Raw genomic sequence first — 23074 nt, 5'->3', positions numbered from 1 at the left:
CACCCAAAGAATGGCACAGGAATATTTACTTAAACAACAGCAACATCAACAATGAAAACAACAATGTGCACAATAACCACAACATCAACAATTAAAAGAACAATAAAGGTAATAACATCAAAAACAACAGCAATCAAAGCAACAGCAACACCAATATTAACAATAACAACAGCAGAAAGAGTAGGTTATTGCTGTGAGCCCTGATGAACTGGCCCTTCCTTGCAGCCTCCAGCGTGAAGAGAGCCTTGGCTTGCAAGGCAAAAGGAGGTGCTGGCCCTCGCAGGGCTCTGCAGGCCCCCAGCCGCCCGACTGGGCCGTGCACGGGCAGTCGGTAACTCGGGGGCTGCTCCAGCTGCTTCCCTCCAAGCTGCTGTTCCTGGGCAGGTCCCCGTGCCTCCTGCCTTCCCCTGGGCAGGGACTGCACGACACGTGCAGCTCAGGAGAGCCTTGGAAACCTGACGGCCTCCACAGAGGCTTCCTGCGGCCCTGGGAAAAGAGAGGAAGGCAAGCGGTGAGAAACGCTGCGGGGCCTGTTGAGCAGGCTCATCTCAGGCTGCTTCCCTCTTGCTGGGCAAGCTGCGAGGGGCCCTGTAGGGCAAGGAGGTGGCACTGTGGAGCCCAGGCCCCCAGAGGAGGCTGAGAGCTGCTGAGGCTCAGAACAAGGCGGCTGCAAGGGGGACGCGTGCAGGGGCCACAGGAAGGCTGGCCGAGGGACCAGCAGTGCGTGAGGAAGGGCTGCCCTGCTGCAGCCCTGACAAGCCAGAGACAGCAGCGCTGCGGCTGCCTGAGAGGAGGTGCCGAGCGCCTGGAGCCCTTGGAGAGGCCGGCCAGAGCTCTGGGCCTTGTGGTCCCGCTGGCACGGAGGGAGGGCTGGCGCCTCTCCAGGGCAGCGGGGAAGCCCCCGCCGCAGGGGCTCGACCCGAGGGACCCGGCTCCCCCAGCAGCCTCAAGGGGAGGGCGGTTCTGCGTGGGCTCTTTGCGGTGGACACAACTTACCCGCCGGCCTCCTGAAGCGCTCCCTGGGGCTGGAGGTGCGCGCCCACTGCCACCAGCGAGCCTGCCGAGGAAGAGAAGGGTCAGAAGGAGCTCGTGTGGCTTTCGTGGGGCAGGCAGCTTTGGGGGTGCAGGAGGCAGTGGCCCCTGGCCTGGATGGGAGGCCACGGAGCACCCACTGCTTCTCCTTGCCCTTTGTGGCCTGCCCAGAGCTCTTGTTCCCCATGGCCCCTGCTTGCTCCCAGCCCCACAAGGCAGCACTTCCTACCTGCTCTTCCTTGGTGCCCTCTGTTTCCACTAGGAAAACGCACTGCGCGCCGCCCTGCCCAATGGCCGGGATCCTCTGGATGTGGCGGGGATGGGGGCTGTTGCGCAGCTCGGGGAGCCTTTCTGGTGGCTTGGGGGTGCATTTCTCTGCCTCCAGGACATTTCGCGGCTCTCTCTCCCGATGGAAGATGCGGGAGAAGGTGTCCGCGCTGCAAGAGAGCAGAGAGAGCCCCGAGGTTGCGCACTGGGCAGCAGCGTCCTTGCTGAGAGCTGCCCCGGGCACCTGGCAGGGCCCCAGAGGCAGCCAGGCCCTGGGCGGCAGCAGCAGCCTGGGCTGGCATTGGCCTCCCGGCTGCCTGCTGAGCTTGCCCCAGCTGGGCAGGCAAGTGCTCCCCGACGCAGCGTGCGGCTGGCCCTGGAGCAGGGCTGTGCGAGAGCTGCCAGGGGCTTTTTGCCCTCCACGGAAAGGGTCAGCGTGGGGCAGGTGCACGTGGGCACGGGCAGCTCCCTTGGCAGGGCCCGGGACACTGCTCAAGGGCAGCTGGTGGCCAAGGGGTGGCCCAGGCAGCTCCTGGCTGCAGCTGCCCCTCCGCAGAGGCTGAAGTGGCGGCTCAGTCCGGGGCGTCTGGGGCTCTGGGGGCCGGGAGGCTGCGCGAGGGCAGCGCCCTGTGCTGGGTGCGCAGCACGAGCAGCGCTCACCTGTCCTGGGGAGCCCCCAGCTTCCTCCTGCGCTGCCTGCCCTGCTCCAGGCTCTGGTAGTCGGGCGCACGCAGCAGAGGAGGTGCCGGGCGCCGCGCAAGCGTGCGGGGCCCGTTCCTGTCGGGCTCGGGGAGCGCCTGGGACGCATCCCTGGCTCCGCTGCCCGCAGCACGGCCTGGCCTCCGCACGTGCGCCATGCTGCCGCCGTGGCCAGGAGGCGCAGACTGGCAGGCGCCGCGAGCCAGGGCGACAGCACAGCAGCCCCTCCGTTGTAGTTGCCCCGTGCCCTCCTGTCTGGGCAGGCTCCAGCCCCTGCAGATGCAGCTGCCACACGAGGCCTGGAGCTGGTTGTGCTGGGCTTGCCTCAGCCACTGCCATGGGGCAGCTTTTGGGATGCCCTCTGTTTCCACCAGGAAAAGGCACTGCGCGCTGTCCTGCCCAATTAATGCAATGTAGTTCCTTTTTCACCACTGAAGTTGCTAGTAATGAAGCAACCAAAAATTCCCTGCCTAAGATAAGATTTCAGTCCAGGAAGTCTTTCAGCTTCATAAAAAAAAAAAAAAAAGAAAGAAAAAGGAAAAGGCCCAGTCTTGTACAGAGTGTCAGAGCCAGGAGCAGTTCTTCGCGTCGCCCTGTGCCTCCACATCCCAGCTATTCCCAGGAATGTGGAAGGCTTCAGGAACGGGCGGCTCCTGTAGCAGGGAGGCAGAGCTTGGGGCTGCAGCCCTGCACCCCGCGGCTCTCCCCATACAGGTCCTGGCGCTCGGACACGCGATTGGGGACTCGCTCTGCCCAGGGGCTGCCCGGCCTCGGCGCCCGTCACCCGAAACGTTGACCGGCGCTGCCTGGTGCTCCCGCACCACCCCCAGCTACACAAAATCCAACTTCATGGCACAGAACAGCATTTTGAATCAGCACAGGTTCAAGAGGTTTAAACTGTTTAAAGTTATTTTGTATTCTTTGTAGGAATATCCATAAAAGATCTCAAAGGTATCTGTGTCTGTACATATACAAGAACCTTCAAAAATTATTCACAGAACAAAAATAAATCTTCTTTAGAACAAACCCAGGCAATGAAATGCAGAGATGGATCTCACAGACCACACAGTCCAGTGCTACTAGCATAAAAATACAGCTTAAAAAACAGGTTTGTTACTTCTTTAAGGTGTTCTTTGCTGAAACGTGTAATCCTCTTAAAAGATCATCTATTAAAAAATCATGCAGCTGGAGCGATTAAAAAGCCCAGCAACAGGAAAGATGCTCCCTAAACACAAAATTCGCCCACATTAACAGGCAGATATAAAATCAGCCTCAGGTTGTGTTGCCTAAGTTCTGCTCTCTGGCATCAGCAAGGGCACAGCAGACACACCACTACGCCACATGACACATTCACATGCATCACACCCGTTGGGTCCCACTTTCCACAAGTGACTTGTGTTGACCGGGTGTTGTCCTGGCCTGGTGGCCAAGCGGGCTGACGCGGAGAGTCAGATGAGGTGAAATGCTACACAAGCGAGACGGGGCAAGCTCCATGGCAAGTGTACCATTCCCTTGCCATTCCTAGCCATGGTTGAGCGTGCACAGCTGGGCTGCATGCACATGGCCACTGACCTATGCTGCTAAGAAGCACAGCTGCTCCAGAGCTGCCAGGCCCACGCTTGGAGCAGTGTCCACACAGTGCCCCACTGCTCCTTCACCACTTGGGTTCTCCTCAAGTAGAAAAGTCCTGCGATTTTGACTTTTCAAAGCTTGCTCTCAGAAAGTAGGGTCTTTATTGTACAAAACTCCCAATTCTCTCCTAGGAGGCAGTAAGTCATGTGTGCAACACCATGGCCAGTACTGCCTTGGGAGCTAGATCATAACATTGGGACAGGAAGATAGGGAAGAATGATGGGTTCTAGGCACAGGGCACTCAGCTCCGGGAAATCCTGAGCTCCTTACCTGCGCATCAGTGATTTTCTGCTTCACATCAATGATTTTCTGCTTCACATCAATGATGGCTTGCATCTCAGCATGATCCTTTTTCAGCTCCTCTTCAACTGCCATGAGTCTGATGTGCAAAAAGAGAGAATTAGTGCAGTTTAAAACTATTCCTGGGTGTTTTGGCTACTCTGGGGCTGTTGCTTTGACTTCTCCGGTTGTCCTCTTTTCTGCAAGAAGTCTGTTGCATTCAAGAAAGGTTATCGATCCTTCTCACAGCCCCAACTGCCTGAATTTATTATATTCAAAGTGGGCATTGCCAGTAATCTAACTGTCCTGTAAAACCACCCCATGAGTACAGTTTTCAAACAAAGCAAATGGACCAGTTAGAGGTATAGCAGAGACTGGGGTTAGAAATTCCTAAATCTTTTTGTCTGCTCTCCTGACAATCTAAAGCAAGTCTCAACACTCATATCTCAGTTTTCTCATCTCTAAGGCAGGAGTGGTGTCAGTCCAGGAATATCAAGCCCACACAACTGCTCTCTTTATTGTCAAGGATAAATGTGACAAGGGGGAGCTTCCTGCTCTCCATGTTCTGCAGACTTTGCAGCCAAGTCTCACCTACTGATGATGCTCTTCATCTGGCTGTCTTTCTCCTCTTGCTGCCGGTGTAGCCTCTCCTCCCTGTCTTCCAGCCTGGACTTGTACTCCACGAGCAGCTTCTGCATCTGCTCCTCCTGCACGAGGAGGCGCAGCTTGTACTTCTCCAGCTGGTGGCTGGACACCTTCAGGCGCTCCTTCAGCTTCGCTATCTCCTGCTCGTACCGTGTGGGGAGGGGAGCAGAGCAGGAAAGAATCAGATGCAAAGGAGAAAGGAACCCATCGGATTATTATGTTCTGCTGCTGCTGAGAGAAAGCCACCGTTCACTTTCATTAAAACTAAATTGATGGGAGCAAAGGAAATGACAAGCAGACAACTGTGGGCAACAACAAAGGAGTACGGAGGCTCCCACTGAGCATTAGGTTATTCCCACACTGTGGAATGTCTTCTTGTAGCCCAGTTTAAGCCCTCAAATAGCTATGACATGGCTCCTCAGTCCTGCCTGGTAACAATCCCACTTACTCCAGACCCAAGGAGTTCCCAGCCACAAGCTGCTAATGGTGCTCAGCTGTAAACAGATGTCCTAGGGTGACCAAACTTGTGAAAGGGACCCAAATAACTCATTTCTCAGGACCTGAGGAACATGAAACCAATTGTTCCAGGCTGAAGGCAGGGCCCATCACTCACTACATATAGCCTGCAAATTTACTTGGCTGAGGTTTGTTTTTTCCACCTACCACCTCTGGATAAGCACTTGTGCAATAGTACAATGAATCTCAGCACATTCCACTTCAGGTTTGGTTCATTCACCTTTCCTAAATTGTTTCTGTTGCCACTTCTTGTCCACCAAATATTCTCCTCTTTTCATCCCACCCTCTCAGAATACAAAACCTCTTATTTGGAAAAAAAAATCTTTATTTGGGAAAAAAGTCAAAAAGTCACATCTACTTTGGGAAATACACTTTAAAAAGTGCTTCTCAGGAGATGACGGACGTTTCTGGCTAGCCTTGAAATACTCCACCATCTAGATGACAGACATTTGCCTTAGGTGAAGTCCAAGAAAAAATCCAAATGCAGCTGCTGATCAAGATTGAGCTGTGGATTGAACACTGTGGAGTAAAAAGGAATTTGGTTATTTTTTAACTGAGCCGCATCCCTACGAGATCTGTCCCAGAGAAGCTTCTCTACCTCATTTAACCCCCCCTGCCAACTTCCTCGCTCTGAAAGACTCAAGGAACCAGACTTCCTTTTATGAGCTCTTAGTGTTTCAAGTTGCAACACACTCTTCCTTAATTACCACTTACCTCTGAACATTAGGCTTGATTCAAGAAGTGCTTCACAGTTATTTTTCACAGGTGCAATGCAAACCATTCCCACCAATTCCCCCATCTCTCACACCCTTCTCTTCCCAGCAAGACTTCGGAACATTTCAGACCCCATTTAACCCTTCCCCAGCTCTATATTATTGCATATGTCTAAAAATTCAACAGGAGCTATCTGAAAGCTCCTGTAAGTCGAGGCAGCTTGGAGGGACAGCATTTCCAAAGGGAGCTACACCTGACGGTGCAGAAGCTTGGCACAGGCCACCCTGTGCAAGATCTCTGGTGTTTCTGCCACGTCCCAGCTTTTTGCTTCACATGAATCACTCCTACAGTGTGGGAAGGTTCAAGCAACAAGGCATTCACCACTGCCTGGGTGCTCTGAAGTGAACCCTCCTCATCCCCCATCTCCCCTCCAGCTCCGGCCATGACCAACCTGTCAGTGGGGTCCTCAAATATCTTCTGAAGCCCTGAGGAGAGACTGCCACTGATGCTGGGACTAGAATTGTGCTCAGGGAAACGTCTCAGCTGCTGTTGAATGGGTGTAGGGTTGGTCAGGGACCTGGTGATGTCCGCAAGAATGCGAGGCAGAGGTCCCAGCTTTGCCACGGTCGCCTGTAGGAAGGAATTTTCACCCTAATCGGACAACAAGCACCACGACACCCGCCAGGTTTTGGATCACGATGCCCAGAGGCGGAGGGGTGGAGGTGGAAGGAAGGAGGGTGGGTGGTTGTGTGCGGGTGTGCCCGGACTAGGAGGCAGCGTTACGGAGCAGCGTAATCACGGCGACGAGATGGATGGAGGAGACCAACGGGGTGCAGCAGACATTGAGGAAAGAAAAGGAAATAGAAAAGAACTTAGGATTGATCCCCCAAAACAAAACAAAAACAAAAAATCATGCTCAACAAAACCAAACTGTGGCCATTCCAATGCAAAACTATCATGCAAAGCAAACTAAAGCCAGGCTGGGTGAGGTCAAAGTGAAAACTACAGTATCTACTCATTAAGCAGGGGGGTTTAAAGGCTACAGATTCAGCTAGTGGGAGGGAACTTTCCAGGCAAAGGGAGTCATGTGGTAAAACAAATGCATGCCAACAGACAAGGGATGCGGCATCTGAGGGTCATGAGAGACTTGAGAGGGTTGAGGGAGGTGGGGAAAGGAAGGTTTTCATTTCAGAAGCCTTTGGGCTTGGCGTGCTACGCTGATGCCGTCTCCTGCAGCAAACGGTTATCAAAAACTAAGGCGCTCCTCCCTTCTTAAAAGCAACTGCATGAAAACACCAGTGACCCTCATTCCAACACTGCCATGGAAGGTGGGATTAAACGCTTGGCTTCAGGTTTACTCCTGCCCTAGCCTGGTGCTGGCCAGGCTGAGCACGGCAGCAGCCCGAAGGGGAAGCTGCCCCTTTGGATTCTTTATTTTTCCCCTCTCTGGGTCAAGACTGGTTGTAGCAGCTACACGGTGCTGCTTGCTCCCGTGCCCGAAGCAGGAGACAAAAGTGGTACAGACTTAATGCTGAAGTAAAACTCCCTCAAAGACATTCCTCTTTTCAAAGATGTCCTTATTTTCCCCTTGAGCAAGGATCCGGTCACTCCAGAGAGAGGTCTCTTTACAGAAGCTTTCTTACAGAGCATCTCCTGCTCTATTACGATCTGTGAGGTTACTTGTCTCCTCAATTCTCACTACCCACAGTAGAACAGCACTGCAGTGTAACTTTATCCCTTAATTCTCTTTACAGCAATCCACTACGCCAGCTCCCAGGGGCCTGCTAGGATAGATCCATACATCTAACCTACAGAAAGGACAAAGCACATCTGCTTTAAAGCTTTACGTCTGGCTCCTTCCCCTCCCAGCCGCCCGAGACATTTAGGACGTTTTCGTTTGGAGAGCAGTATCCATTTGCCCTGCAGAAACTAGATTTCCCTTGACCTGATGGCCTGAGCAGCTGGAGGAAGGTGGCACAGTTTGTGGCACTGACGGATTTACCCCAACTTATGGAAATGGTTTTTTGCATGTTTTTCCGAGCTTGCTGAGCTGTCTTTATAACAAAGATTTTATTGTCTGTGACACCAGGAGTGCAAACTCTGCGCATGTATATGACGGAAACAGATAAACAAGACCACAAACTGAGATTAATATACATTATCCTTCTGAGTCAAGGAAATTTAGATTTACTCTGATGCACAAAGCTCAGCGCCTTCTTTTAGATAATGTGCTGTGAGAAAACAAATATCCAACAAATCATGATCTTGACAGACCCTTCTAGCAACAAAAATCATTAGCAGCACATTGCAAGTCACCTCAGCTCTCCAGTTGCAAAAGACACGGAATACAGACAAGATAATGCAGCTTCAGAAGTGCAAATATGGAACAGTTTTAAGTACTTTCAGGAAAAAAAAATGCTGACATGGAGCTCAGCTTCTCTGAGTCTTGTCAGCTTTACTTTTTAACAAACAAGGTTTTAATGATTTGGGGTCTTGCAGTGAATGTAGCTGGGGAAGAACAACCCAGACTCTGCTCTTGTGCAGTTCAATGGTCCCAGTGCTCAGAGCTGCAGCCGAGTGTCTCCCATGGCAAGCAGGGAGTGCAGCTCTGGCAAGGGCCCCTCTAAGCTAAAAGCTAATGCAAACATCACAGAAATGGACGAATCTCAGCGGGTTTGGCCCTGGTCTTCCAGGAGAGCAGTTCTGCCTGGCCAGGACGTGACTTCAGCCCAAGCTGGGCAGGGGAGGGTCCAGCCAGGTGCCTCAACTTGCATCCAAAAGAGCCTCCCCCCAACATTTCCATTTCCCAGCCAAGCACTCGAGTGCTGCCCTCTCTACCTGATTTGGGTGTCTGCACCAGGAATGGGGCCCAGCCGTCCCCAGCAGCCGCCCCGGGGACTCCCGGAGCCGGCGGGGCCGCAGCGGGAGCGCGAGGGAACCGTTGGGCAATGGCCCTATCGCACATTCCTCTCCCAAGCCGCTGGGCACTCTCTCCCCAGCGCGGCTCCGGCTGCTCCCCTGATGTCTCCTCGTGTTTACGGTCGCTACGCTACAATCGCTGCGTTCGCCCTCCCAGGCCTCCGCTCCGCTTTACCTCATCAAGCTGGGAAACAACCTCACACAAGAGGGAATGCAGAACAGAGAGCTCTCTGCCCACGTCGATGTAGCCCTCAAATCCGGGCATGTTGGAGATGCTCTCTGGATTAGAAATCTCGAGGAGAAAACGCTTCATTCCTCCCCACTCATGTTCCAGAAAGCCATTCATGAAGGCCATGTACTCTTCCTTGTTACCAAACCTGCAAGAAAGGGGAGGGAAAACTCAGTCAACAACCACCACAAAAAAGCACAAGGGTAAAATAACTGTCTGAAAACACTTCGTGGTTATCTTTTGACTTGCCTTTCTGAAAAGGTGTCTGGGAAGGGGAGAAAATGGGCAATTTAAGAGATTCCCTGCTTTCTCGGCTTGGTTAAATACGAGTAACTCGCCACTCATACTGTCAACAAGGGGGTTGGTAACATCTCTTCCCTCCCACAGACTTGTTTTCTCTCCAGCACCTTCCCTGCACCCCTTTCCCTAACGGAGAAGTGCCCCTGGACCTACATTCAGCTGGGAACCTGGGAGGTGGAAGGGGAAAAAAAAAAACATGATCCTTGGCAGGAACAGCACTTTTTTTTTTTTTCTTTTAAATAGCATAAAACAGTCACACACAGGCATGCTAATCCATTAACCTCTTCTTGCTTTTCTCCTGTGTCCCTCTACTGAATTCAGTGCAGCTCCAGTCTGTATTCAAATTGACTCTGCCTAACTCAGCTCTGGGCTGTTCCAAAGGGAATGGTGGAAGTTTCTTCCTTTCTAAAGTCTGTTCCAATTTGACCAAGAATCAGCAGTCTGCAAAAGTGACCACTAGGCAGGGCTCTCCTTACTTGACCTCATTTGCACCCCTAGAAGCAGAGATTTCGAGGTCATCACCACCACCTACTTAGCAAAATTGGCCAGATTCTGAATCACTTTAGCAGTAAGTGTGAGGGTGCGGGATGTCTGGTCATCAGGATACTCCTGCATGAGGTTGAAGAGGCTGGGGGACATGATAGCAGGACTCAGGAAGCGCAGGAAGAGTGAGGCGCTGATCAGGCGCTCGCTGATGTCCTCCTTGCCCCTGCTCAGGCACTGTTGCTTCCACGATGCAAACATCTCCTTCAGCTCCCGAGGGAACACGCTGAAAAACAGTAAGCAGAGACACAAAACCGTGTGGGCAATGACAGGCAGAAAGTCAAAATGGTGACCAATCGCTTGAAATAATTAACTGTGAGAAATCATCCTTGACTCATATTTTCACTCCACCTCTCTAGGCCAGAAAATATCATTAGACATCTATTCTTAGATCACCATTTAATCTGGTGATTCTTAAGTACTAGTTAAATCATCCCTTGTTCAAACATGTGAAATGAAGCTGTTTTCAGACTCACCGATGTGCAGACTAAAAACCACCACGACCACGCTGGAACAGAGTGCTCCAGATATTTAAAACAAACTGGATCAAAATGAACTATATAACTCTATATGAACTATAACTGAAATTTGTATGTTGCTTGTAAAGCTCTTCCACTGCTTTGCATATACTTTGCCCTGAAGCAGAAAGGACATTTTTTTTCCAAGGACACTCAGTAGCAGAGATTAATAAAAATCTTTCGGCCAGTGGGATTTCCCACACTTTTTGGTTTTACCATTCTAAAGGGGCTGAGAAAGAGTTGTCTCTACATACCAAACCCACTTTTTATTCTGAGCTCCCGCTGTCTTTTCCCTTAACTCCCTCCTTGTTCAGGCACAACTCACTATCTGTCCCCTGCAGTGGATTTCAGCAGAAGCTCCTGCTGGAACCCCCTGGTTTAGGCAGAAAAGTCACCCACGGTATTGCACCCCAGGTAATAAGGCAGTGAGAAAAGGAAACAAGGCAGTCTCAGAAGATAGACGGCTACTTCCTAGCACAACTGCTGGCTTCACATCCTCAGAAAAGGAATTCACACCTTCCACTCAAAAGAGCTGTGAGGGAGAAGGAGGAGAGAGCACCTCACCAGCAGGAATTGATGATCTTGCAGAAGGCCAGCTCGCAGCACTTTCTCAGGTTGCTCTGATGGTCTGCTAATTCACTGGGTGAGCACTTGCTGGGATCCACTTCGCAGTTTTCATCTGACTCATACAGAGCTTTGATGAACTCTCCTGGACACAGGGAAGAGGATGACAGACCACGGTCACTAGAGGAACAGCCTCCCTGACGCACCTTTCAATCCTGCTTGTGCCTTTCTGGAGCAACCTCGCTGCCTTGCGACACGGCCTCCAGACACCAGACCTTGGCGGCCTGGCTCCTCTGGCTCTCCCAGAGGAATGAGGCTTTGCTACTCGTCCTCAGGCCTTCCCCAGGAAATGCACTTGACAGTGATGTTTATTTTTATTATCTCTAAACTCGCCCTCCTTACATTTCAAATCTGTCTCAGGAGTAAGACTAATACTCCAGTGCGAGATCAATCCTGCTTGTTTTCTCAGTTTCTTACAGGAACATCTCACAATGCCTCTGTCGCCTGCATCTTTCAAAGTCCTTTGCGTTTCTGTAATCCTTGGACACACATTCGAAAAAGGATGAGGTTTCTTTTGCTTAATATATTTAAATGCACCATTCACCGTTTTTTCTCTTTTTTTTTTTTGGACTTATGCTAAGAAATGTTTTTTAAACTGCTGCTGTTCACCAGACAAAACCTTCATTCATTTGTTTGATGATTCAGTGTCTTCCAAGTTCACCTCCTGCCATGACCTTGCCAGCTCCGAGCTAACACCCCAAGGCTTGTTCGTGCAAAGGGGTTTTGTTTTTCGACCTCTGTTTTCTTAAAAAGCCTTAACCAACCATCAAGCCCGTCCAAGCTAAAGCCAGCAGTGTTCTTGCAAGCAGATCAGCTGCCACATTTTCTTAAACTGTTTTGCTTAGGTCCAAAATCTTCCTGCTGAGGCCATCTAGATCACTTACTTGCTAAACCATCAGCATCACTTCTGTGGGTGAGCTCTGTTTTAACTGTTGGTTCCTGGGTTATTTTTTTTCCCTTAAATGTCTTTGAAAGACATTCTTTGTGGTCCACGAGGCTCTGTCTTAATCGTGTATTGAGACGCTCTCGCAGATAAAATAAACAGCTCACACCAACGTAATGTCACTAACTCTTTCAAAGAGCACGGCATCGGAGTGAACTGCCTAGCGACACTCAGCACGTGATGAAGAATGAGAGGAATATATTGTCACGAGCAGCCTTGCCCTGGGCACCAGACAGGCTGCACAACCGACGGCGTATTTCCATCTCTAACATCGGTGATTTACAGTCTTATCACTCAGCACCAATGTTCTAGACCACGGGATAAAAGTCATTAATTTTCATTCTGGCTTCACCACTACAGCTGTGGTCTTTGGATGGGCCACCTCCCAGATCCCAGCACACAGAGTCCAGTCCAGTTCCTTGACTTATTGTTCTCTGCAACTGGATTAGCCCTTGCAATACCAAAAAAAAAAAAAAAAAAAAAAGACAGGTTGGCACTTTCTTACCTAGTGCATCGTGAAGATACTTTTGCCCTACCAATTTTAGGTATTCCTCAACAGCTTTGGTAGCAAGTGTGTTCTCCCTGAAGATCAAGACATCGTGCTCCCCACAACGATCTATCTCAGACATCACCAAATCTGTCAAGAAGTCCTGAAGAAAAAAGTAACATGGGCAGAGGTTATTCTAACTGGACTCAGTCAAGCTAGGCAGAAACCAAGGAGGAAGGATAAACACAGGAACAAGAGGATCACTGAAATAACTGTCTAGCTTTGGACATGGGGTGCCAAGGACTGCTTTTCATGCTGAACACAGACAAACTATACATTTAAAAACCCAAGATGGAAGTTAGGAATCAATTCTTGCAGCTCAGCAAAATTTAATTAAGAAGAATGGCTTACAACAACTTAATTCACAAAATGAAAACAGCTCTGGACTTGGAAAAAAATGTTGGCATACTTGCTGTGGATCTACATGGCATGGAAGTAACAATCGAGTTTCATCACTGTGAAAAACCACTTAATATAGGGCTTAGTCCTATAGTAATATTTCTTTCCTCAAGTGATAAGTGCTTATGAGCCAAGGACACTCGGCACATCACAAGAAACACTCAGTGCTTAACGAATCTCCAGGACAGCAGCTGTACTTTTGTCCGAGGTTTTTTACTTTTCAAAAGAAAAAAATACCCATGATCCTAAATTAGGACTAAATGATAACTGTGACTTGCTAGTGCTGCTCCAACCATTAATGTCCTCCAAAGAGCACTGCAGCAAGGCATCCTAGCCCTACTGATTATACAAAACTAATGTATCAGTACAAAATATTCAGAACAAACTAGGGCAAATATTCAGAACAAATTAGCTATTGCTTTCTGATGAAATTTGACAGAAATATTTTCACATAGTGCAGGCTGGGACCATGCATCTCTATCAGCACCACCACAGTGTGAGCTGCAAAGGTTCCTTGGCCCAGGCTGCTCAATGTGTCTAGAAAAGAGAACTTCAAAAATACTGTGGCACTGCAAAGACAAACTGATCACATTAACGTGCCTACTCCTTGCAGCTAGCACTGCAGGAATCCAAGGGCTGCTTTCAAAAAGCATTTTAGTACCACCCTAGAGGAGTTATCCCAGCTAGCAACTTCCCTGGATTCGAGAAACAGCGCGGTGAGGAACAAGCTCTTATCGAGAGAGCCCCCCTTCAGAGGGGCACATCAAGGCGGGCAGGGTACACGACTACGGGCACACGAGAGGCTGTTTCACAGCAGCTGAGTGGGGCTGTCACCTGGATGCTGCCGACGGCTGCTCTTCCACATCTCAAACCCTCACACTTGTGTTTGGGGCTGCGTAACTCACTCCGCCGGCTACAGCTGGGCACCCCTCTCACACACCCAGCTTGGCAGGAGCAGCCAGGTAAATCGATGCCTTTTAATACCTCTCAAAATTGTCTAAGCCCTACAGGACATTTTCACACACTTTTTTCCAGCATGCACAGAGAAGTCCTGATAACATCCCTGAGCACACTAAGTCCTGATAACACTGAGCACAGCTTCTGTAAAAGCTGTTCAAACCCTGACCAAATCAAGGCTGGAAGTGATTAACTGATTCAGCCTGAGACAACAATGGCAGTTCAGCCCATCACAGGCATTTCTGGAAGTTACTTTCTAGCTTATTTCTCTCTTAAGATTCCTAAACACTCAATGAGTCCCCAATGAGTAACATAAGGTTGCATGGTCCCTCCTACTTCAGCCACTTCACTTGGCACAGAGTATCTTCAATCTTGGCATCAACCAGGGCACTTGCTTGTTGGTAAGACACCCATCCACATGCATTTGCCCAAGCCCTTGAAAGTATTTTCTAGACCCTTTTCCTAGCTTTTGATCCCGTATCCAGAAATGCCACAGGCACCTTCTGCTGCTGTGTGCGGTCAGGCCAGCCCAGGCTTCCTACTTTCTGCAGCCCCAGAGACACCCACTGCGAGCAGCAAGAGGGAGTCACTCGGACAGGGGCCGCCTGCTCTTACCTTTGCTCTCCCTGTGCTCTGCAGGATGTGCACCAAAGCACCAGCCATCTCCTCCTTTTTCCTGATGCTGATCACTGGTTCGAGCACGGAGCACAGCGTAGTGTAGTTGCTGGTAACAAACTCTGCAAATTCTTTGTATTGCTCCATGGGCAAGATGATTATGGTCTGGTAATGGGACTTGATCCGAATGGAAGGTCCCCCTGCTTTCCCTTTCTTGGGTGCAGATGGGCTCACTGGGTACCATTTTTCCATAAACTGGTGACCAGTTATGCTGGCCACAGGAATGTTGACCAAGCCCACATAGTTGTTCTTGTCCTTCTTCTTCTTCTTCTCTGCATCCTTGTAGATGTGAACTGCGATACTTTGAAGAGGCGGGAGGCTGTAGAACTCAAAGTGCTCTCCCCAGAAAATGTTGTCAGCTTTTGTTTTGCTGGTGGTGCGGGCGAAGAGAGTGTCATCAAGGCACAGCTCACAGAAGTACTTTTTCTTAGGGGTCAGGTCCTTTGCCTCCATGATCCAAAGACGAAGCACATTCTCAGCTCCACGGCAGTTGTCCTGCATGGAAGAAAGATCTCAGCTTTGATTCAGAATCTCTAGGAAATTCAACATATTCTCTCCTAAAGCAGAAGCAACTTGCTGTCTTCTGCATGTCCAAGGTAGGGGCTAGAACATTTTTCTTCTCAGAAAGCTCCCAGGGAGGCAGCATGCCAGCTCTAGAGCTGACCTACCTCAAGTTTACCCATGGAAAACCTGACTTTCTTTCACCCAGCTCTGAAATGCCTTTTCCTTTTGCCAGCGCTGTACTGCCCCATTAACCCATGGAGCTCCATGTCCTTTGCTTCCTTATTTCTGCAATTTCCATTACCTTATTTGGCTGCACTGCTCTGCGTATGTTTTCCATCCACTTGTCTCTCTCTGCTGCTGAGGAACAGCTGAAACATTTACTGCCAGTGGAGCAGGTTACCTGCAATATATAAGTGATCAGCTGAGATCAAGCAAGTCCAGAAGACATGGACGATCCTGCAAAAAGTAAAGATGACAACTAGGAATGTTTGAGAAACAGGGAGTAAATATGAAAAAGGCAGGAAAGCATTAGAAGATCGCAGAAAGCAGAGATGGAGAGGCCCACAGAAAACAGAGAAAAAAAAAAGTCAGTTCAAATTAATATCAAACTAAAAGGAAACATATGAAGGGCCAAAGGTTACTCTTAAAAGACTCTTAAACATCTTACAATACATCTGGCTATAATCAGCCAGTCAATTATTTTTTACACTTGTTAATTGATCCATAGCTATGAAATGCTTGCAGTTTTCCCCAGAAAATCCCAGGTACTGGATGATTTGGTCACAAACAGCGCAAAGACAGAACTAGCAGTGTGTTGACACAAGGAAAAACTCCCTGGAAATGGTGACTTCAGGGAGCTAATGCCAAGTGAGTGGGAACAGCTCCTGGCCAAGGCTCAGAGAAGAGCCTGCTACCCGCTGGCTTTCTGCCAGGGCTGCTTCCAGGTTGTACTGCAGAGCTTTAGACACAGGCAAAGGACTCAGCTGAAGCCACATTGACTCTCCCCTGCCACAGCTGCCTGCAATGGCCTTGGCTGCATCCAGCTTGGTGCTGCCCTTGCAGGGAAATGACTGTGGGAGCAAAAACAGCCTGTTCTGGAGGCAGCCCGGGTTGAAAAGCAAAGAGGAGCTTTGCTCCCCGCTGCCCGGTGCAATGGAAATGTGCTCAGCTGCCGAAGCTTCTCCTCAATCAACCTGGGAAGGGGCTGCGCTGCTGCAAGATGCTTCACAGTGGAAATGACACTTCTCAGTTACGGTATATTTTCAAGTGAATTTAGGTGACAGGAGGAAAATCCAGCTTACAAGCAATAGCTACGCTTAGGGCGTACATATGTGTGCTGACTACAAATGCCTAGAGATTTCCCAAGGTAAGAGAAGTTCAATTAGAAGATGCAGTAATTGAGAATGTTTTCTCTTTGCTGACTGGCTGAAGCCATCAGGACTTGGGGATCTCATGCCAATTCAGCGGACCTCAGGAGAACATGTGTTCCCAGTTTGCTCTCAGCTGCCTCATCACAGGCCAGCATGCTCTAAGTACATTTTTGAGTACATAAGCACTCAAACTGACTGACAGCATATAATCTGCTGGGTGTATGGAAAGTGCTCACCTCAAAGCAGAAGTCTTGTCCAAGGATGCTGCTGTGAAGTGGTTTGACAAATACTTTTTCTTCTGCCCCAAGATCCAAGGTCTCCACCGCGCTGCCCGGGCTCAGTAAAGACACATGGGAACGGGACTCTTTCAGCTTTGGCAATCCACGTGACCTGAAGAACAACAATGGGGAAAGGAAACGTTATTTTTCTGACCATTTCTAAGAAATGTGGCAGCATCTCGCAGAAAGCTACAACTTGTTGGTGTTTCTTCAACTAGGGAAATATTTGCTAACAGCAAAAAGCACACTTACATCTCTACATCTCTAAACCAACGCAGAACGGTAGCTGCTCTTGTTGGAGCAAAAATAGCCCCTGCTAGATACAATTTTTTTTCTTAAGATATAGAGTCTTTGACCTAAAGTCAAACACACTTATTTCCCACTTTATGGCGCTCAAGTCATTTAGCTATACTGAAGTTTTGCAATTAATGCTTCCCCTTTTCTTCCTCCCCATGTCTCCACTACTCACTTTTGGCCCCCAGCTCGACACCTGCAGCTCTTCTCTCTTTTAGCTGACCAGCTCCTGCGTCCCTTGGCTTGGGCAGGGTCACCTCCACGACACCGTTACCAGTGCAGGCTCCTCTTTGTCCCTAGAAATACCCCTCCCTCCTCCACGCATTTTGGAACCAACTACCCAAGGCACTGAAAATTTTTCTGTATTCTCCCAGTTCGATTTTACGGTGACATCTGTGTGCAGTAGGAAGATCTGCTGTCAATAGCCCAGTAAACAGGTGATGGCATCTTTACCTTGGGCCCTTCTTCCCCAGGGCCGACACCGAGCTGATAAGCTACAATAAAGACACAATACTTTTAGGCCTAAACTAATGCTTTCACTTCCGAAAACAAACTACAGGTGAACTGGATTTTGCCCCAGCAGCACGCGAAAAACAACATAAGGACAGCCTCGATTTCCTTCTCAACCTCACAGGGCTTTGCTTTATAAAGCTACACAATAGTTTCTTTGAAGGCAGGGCTCCGTGTTTGTCAGAGCAAGAAAAGGTAGATGTTATCAGTCACCCTGGCCCTGGAAGCCTGCACAGCACCATGGTGCCACCGAGCACTACCTGCTTAAAATGGGAAAGGGCTGATTCACGGGGCAGGATAGGGATGCTCCTACTGCCCTGCAAGGAGAAAAAAACAGGGGCAGGAAGAGCAGGAGGTGGGGAGGAAAGGGGCATTCCCTCCTATGAATTCCAAATAATTACACAGACTCAGCTACTTTATGCTACCTTCTTTTGCACCCAAACAATTGGAGCTGGCTTTGCTTTTGGAAAAACCCCCAAAGAGCAGCATAGTTCAAAACACAGATGAGATCTTGTTGGCCGCCTCTTCCCTCCAGCCCTTCTCCTTCCAGCATCCTAATCTCTGCTTCAGCTTAGGAGCTTCATTCCCACATGACTTCAGAGTTGTTTTTCTTGCTATTGGATCCACCAATTGCATTTTCCAGGTGCTCTGAGATACACACTGACACTTTGGGGTAGTGGCAGGCGGTGATGGGGAGAGAAGAAACTATTTTCAAGTTTATCTTTATGATGGAACCGAGTTTCCCTTGTGGTTTGATTGATGAAGCATCCTTAGAAAAGCACTAGACTTAACTACAACCTTTCAGCACCCCTACATGCAGCTGCCTGCGTGGCCAACCAGCGGGAGCAGAACTCCATGAAGCCTCAGGCTTTCCAACAGAAGGTACCTATGAGGTCGAGCAGTGCCTAGACACTTCCCTTCTCCAAGCAGGACTCATCAGTGCTCTTGACCCTCATGATCCTGCAGCACGAGGTTTCACCAACCCAGCAGTCAAGCCTGGCACAGGGCTCATGCTTTTGAGCCGTGCTGCTCATTCGCACAAAGGTCTCTCTCCAAAGAAAGCTCCTCTCGGCTTCTTCCTGCTCTGCTGCTCTCCGAGGACGTTCCTTTTCCACGCTGCGTGCCCTCCGCTTGCTTCTGCGGACACACGGCCAAAAGGAGGAGGATCACGTGGACACTTGTCCTTATCCAGTGTCCTCTGCACTGCTGGCTTTCCGGGTCGCTCCTTCCCAAATCCCAGTGTTGGGCCCTGCCACCCTGTTCATTTGCCTCCTGGATCCTTGTTTTTAAATCTGCGCACAGGAGACTTGGAGGACAAAGGGAACAGAGCAGTGCCGGGCCGTGCCAGCCCCCATGGATGGAGTTTTATGCTTCACACACAACTGGAGAAAACCCACGTGCCACTCAGGCCTAGCTGACAATTTATGCCCACGCTGGCATGCAGTAGAGGAAGATTCATTTTTGAAGAGAGGAGAGGGCTTTGTTGTGGAGCAGATCATGCATCAAAGCAAAGTCATAGCGACTCATTGTAAATGTGCTTATTGACCTTCCTAAAATAGTATCCTTTCCACTGGAAGAGGATGCTTCATGAGTCCACATTTACCAGGAGTGCCATGTTACGGAAACACTTATGTCCTTTACATTATTTATGGCAGAGATTTTTGCATCACAGAACTTGAAAGAAAGCTGGCGACAGAAGTCACTAAAAGCAAAAAGTACTTTACCACAGGGTAACCTTATTTAATATGGTTATGCTCACTGCACTGTTTCATACAGCCAAGTTGTAGCTTCCTGAAAATAGGGATTTATAACAAAATTCACTCCAAACGGACTGCATGACATTGCCACGACTAAAGGAACAGCATCAGCCACCACGGGTGAGCAGCAGCCGTCCGCTCCCCAGCTCCTCACGTCAACAAGACCTCCAACACCCACAGCCATCTCCACGATTTTATGGCACTGCCTTTCAGATGGAGAAGACAGAATCATCAATTGAAATGGCACAGCATGACAGGCTCAGCTAATGAATTCTGCTCAGCTAAGGGAGAAGCAAAAATGCACTAAACAGCAGAAGGGCAGAGAGCTCTTAAGTACAGGGCAACCTATTTTTCACTCTGTCTGATACTCCTGCTGAGCTACTGTGGAATAAAATGCACTCTAAGGTTTAATGAAGACAATTAAGAGACTTTACAAATAGTTAGGAAAAAGCAGCTTTTACCTGCCTCTTATATAATCCATTTCCAACCCAAAGTTCCAGCAAGAGACACAAGCAAGAATTTAGCAGAAGGAGCTCTTAGATGGAGAGAATTAAGCTCCTTATTGAGTTCTCTCATTTTCTGAGAAATAGATGCTCTGTTCACTGTTGGACTCCACCCTGCAGCAGCTACACAACTACGGCCTTAGCCAGGTCCCTTCGCATGCCGGAGTGGCACCGCGCGTCCTCGAGGCTGGCCAGGGCTGCTCACTCCAACCTGCCTGCACCAGCAGCCCCGGGGCAACTGCGTGCACTAAACCACCCGATCCAGTGGTTTTCTATCATGAAATCTAAGGCCCAGTGTTTACTTGCAGGGATGCTGAAGAAGAAAAAGGTATTTGACTGCAGATGCTTAACCTGACCTTTTTTGTCAACTGTTAAGAGTAGTTAAAGGTTTCAGCCTTGTGTTGGTGCTGCATCGCATATCCTAACATATCAGTCAGTTCCAAACACACCCATCTGCCAGCTGGCAATAAAATCCTTCCCTCACTTACCTCTCTGGGCTTGTGCTCAGCAATACTCACGCCGTAGGTGCACTCTGTGGGTGACATCACCTGGGAGATGCTCTGACTCTTTTACCTGTCATCGGCGTTGTGCAGAGTAGCGAGACGGAAACTCATGTTCCTGTCCAGTTTTGACTGGCTCTTTGTCCTCTTCACGGAGCCTTTCAGACGTTTACTGAAGAGGCCCTAAAACGAGAAGTCACAGCAGTGAAGCAGGGAACCTCTTGCACCGGGAACAAATCAATCAGGGCAGTGTCACTGCATCCACACTCAGTGATTCCCACTGACCGCTGTGAGGGATCTGCTGTATTGGGATTCCCAGAACAGAAAGAGGGGCAGGACAGGATCGTTGATGACCGTTCCCCTGCGTGACAGCTTTGAATCGCTACAAGCGGCACTGCTCATGTTACAGGTGAACTTCAGTGAACTCCAATTACTACTCAAAAGACTCAAAAATTAAACAAACAACCCCCCTCCGCTATTAGCGAGCAGTAGTCTTCGGTACTCACCATTTGACCCTATGCTCCCCTTCACACACCATGTTTTTAGTTCTTGGATTAAGATTAGAAGATGCCTTGTGTCCATTGCATCCAAGCTCTCTTTTTGGACTGGGATACAACAAGCCTTAACCAAAAAACAGGCAGTTTCAAAACTCTCACTATCCACACTTGAAAAATCTCTGAAGATTTCAGTATTAGTGACTTCAGATACTTGTCCAGGTGCTGTTTTGAAGCAAAACTCAATCCCAAATCTAGCCAGGACCTAAACATATTACATGTCCAGCTAACCTGCCTTCTAAACAACTGCTGCTGGGCTGCCTGCACCTCCTCCTCCGAGCCCGCGCTCCGCAGGCCACGAGGACAGGGAGCCACGTGTTCCCCTGGCAGCGCCGCTGCAGCTCCAGCTGCTGACGGGCAGCGCCAGGCACCTCCGCGCGCGGGGAAGTCACGGCTGTTTCCAGCAGGCATCGCTCCACCCTGCGCCACAGCCCCGCGCGGGGCTTGGAAGACAACACGCATTTTAAACCATATTGCATCCAGCTCCTTCCAGGGCTTGCAGGCACACGTGCGCGCGTTCCTCGGCGTGATCCGAGCAAACGGAGAGCTCCTTAATCCAGTAGGATTCAGCAGCACTTGAGGGGTGGAATCAGCTCTCCCCCTCCGCAGAGCAGCTGCACGGAGCCGCCGTGGGTGCCCCTTCCTTTACCCCCTTCATTAAGAACATTACAGGCTCAGCAAAAATAACATGCCATTACCAACTTAGAGGAACTATTCTCCTAGCCAAAAATTGAATATAGAATGCAAACCCTGGCAGCAACTTCAGAAGTATTTATATAGGTTGCTGCCCATGTTAATGCTGATGGGTCACTATTTGCAGCCTTAGATCCATCCAGGAGAAAAAAACAAACTACAGATCTACCAGAAATATTACCGGTAATATATAGCAGCAGGTACCAAAACCACCTGAAAAAATGGAAATACTAAGTAAATACCCTTCCCTCTCAGAGCCTGTTTATATGTTATGGTATTTCAACCTCCACCTCCAGTTCAATGGGAAAATTTGCTCCCCTGCAGAAAAGCGGGACTCACCGGCACTTTGAAAGGAGACGTGTTTGCCGCATCCACGGAGTTGGTCTTCTCCGACGTGCTGGTCCCCGAGATGCTCTGTCTGCAAGGAGACCTCTCTGCCGGGACCTCTGAGAGAGAAGAGGAGGGAGGTGAGTGGGCGCAGGAGGGCTCTGCGCCGCACCGCGCGGGCGCCCCGACACAGTTTTGAGTGCATTAAAACACTGCCCAATTCCTCCATCTCTGATTTACTCGCTAAATTACAACGGCATTTCCGCTCACAGACTCAAGGTTGTGAATCCCACTTGCTCATAGGCAGTAAGCAGTTAAAATAAAAAAAACACTGGTGCAGATCAATACTCGCTGGTATTTATGATTCAATTGCTGTTTGTTCGCTACTATTCCAAAAACTTTATATTATCACGAGCTTTCTTCAGGGATGGCGTTACCCACGATGCCCTGGCACGTGGGGTTTGGATGGCGCCGGAGCCAGGACATGCAGCCCCCGCGGGTGCCGCAGGACAAGATGGAGCATCACGGCGGGTAAGCAAGCCGGCCCTGCAGCGCGGCGCTGCGGCTCCAGGCTGCCTGTTAATTAGGGAAATAAGCTGAGCATGCCAGCAGTTTTGGAGTTTTCTTACAAGCTTTGAGAATGAATGCTAAGGAGCTGGAGGCAACTGCAGTATTAGGCCTGAAGTTGAAACTAGTCTGGGGCAGCGTGACAGATTTGGGCTGAAGAGCCCCCGTGGTGCCCCGCAGCAGCTCACCCCCATAACGGTGCTGTGGGGCTGCCCGCTGCGGGGACGCCGCCGAGCCCGGGGAGCCGCTGCCTGCACAGGGGTACCCGAGCCCCGCTCCCCCGCCGCGGGCGCGCAGGACGCAGGGCGAGCAGCACCTCTGGATGCAGAGCTGGCATAAAGCTCCGGTCGCACCCTCCTGCGCCGCGAGACACGGCCCCGGCGCAGGGGACGCAGCGTGAACGGCAAGCAGCAGCACACGATACAGCGCTGCAGGGAAGCTCCCATCGCGCCCTCGGCGTCGCGCTCCTCAGCGCAGCGGGCGGGAGCATGAAGACAAGCGCCCGGTCGCGCTGGGAACCCGCGGGACACGCAGGTGCGCGGCGCTGCGGACTGGCAGCGCCTTGTGACATCACGACAACAACGGTTCCGAGCTGCACAAAACGCAGTGCCATTCCCCGGTTCCCAGGGTTCCAAACAACAGGCTGAAACTACAGCTCCTCAAAGGCAGCCCTAGGGCCCGCGACAGCGCTCAGCGGCTTCGCTCCCCTCCCATCACCATCCTCTGCCCCGACCACTCATCTTTGTTCCTGAAAATTCAAGTTATGTTTTTCGCTCACA

The 23074-nt window shown here is 50.1% G+C and overlaps 1 protein-coding gene across 1 annotated transcript; it reads right to left on the bottom strand.

Annotated features, from left to right (window-relative positions):
* Positions 1–436: 436 nt before the first annotated feature.
* On the bottom strand, positions 437–22741 carry LOC148595569 (ras GTPase-activating protein nGAP-like). Its single transcript, XM_088520398.1, has 17 exons — positions 22561–22741; positions 21741–21847; positions 20228–20337; positions 16549–16702; positions 15244–15342; positions 14379–14933; positions 12366–12510; positions 10858–11002; positions 9765–10001; positions 8879–9080; positions 6236–6435; positions 4501–4704; positions 3901–4009; positions 1996–2183; positions 1262–1469; positions 997–1057; positions 437–486 (listed from the first exon to the last, which is right to left on the bottom strand). The coding sequence occupies exons 1-17, from the start codon at positions 22739–22741 to the stop codon at positions 437–439; spliced, it is 2955 nt and encodes a 984-aa protein (XP_088376524.1).
* Between the last annotated feature and the right edge of the window lie 333 nt (positions 22742–23074).

Source organism: Tinamus guttatus, unplaced genomic scaffold (genome assembly GCF_059628265.1).
Source record: "Tinamus guttatus ecotype Peru unplaced genomic scaffold, ASM5962826v1 Tinamus_guttatus_pri_ptg000087l, whole genome shotgun sequence".
In the NCBI taxonomy this organism is placed as follows: domain Eukaryota; kingdom Metazoa; phylum Chordata; class Aves; order Tinamiformes; family Tinamidae; genus Tinamus; species Tinamus guttatus.
The sequence above is the reverse complement of the archived record's forward strand: the minus strand, read 5'-3'. Positions and strand labels throughout refer to the sequence as shown.

Excerpts from the sequence above, each read along its gene's own strand:
- LOC148595569 (XM_088520398.1), bottom strand. The coding sequence starts at position 22,741 with ATGGGAGCTTCCCTGCAGCGCTGTATCGTGTGCTGCTGCTTGCCGTTC. Across the intron at positions 11,003-12,365 it reads GTATCTTCACGATGCACTAG|GAGAGTTCATCAAAGCTCTG; the intron begins GTAAGAAAGTGC and ends CCCTGTGTCCAG. Across the intron at positions 1,058-1,261 it reads AGGGCACCAAGGAAGAGCAG|GCTCGCTGGTGGCAGTGGGC; the intron begins GTAGGAAGTGCT and ends CTTCCTCGGCAG.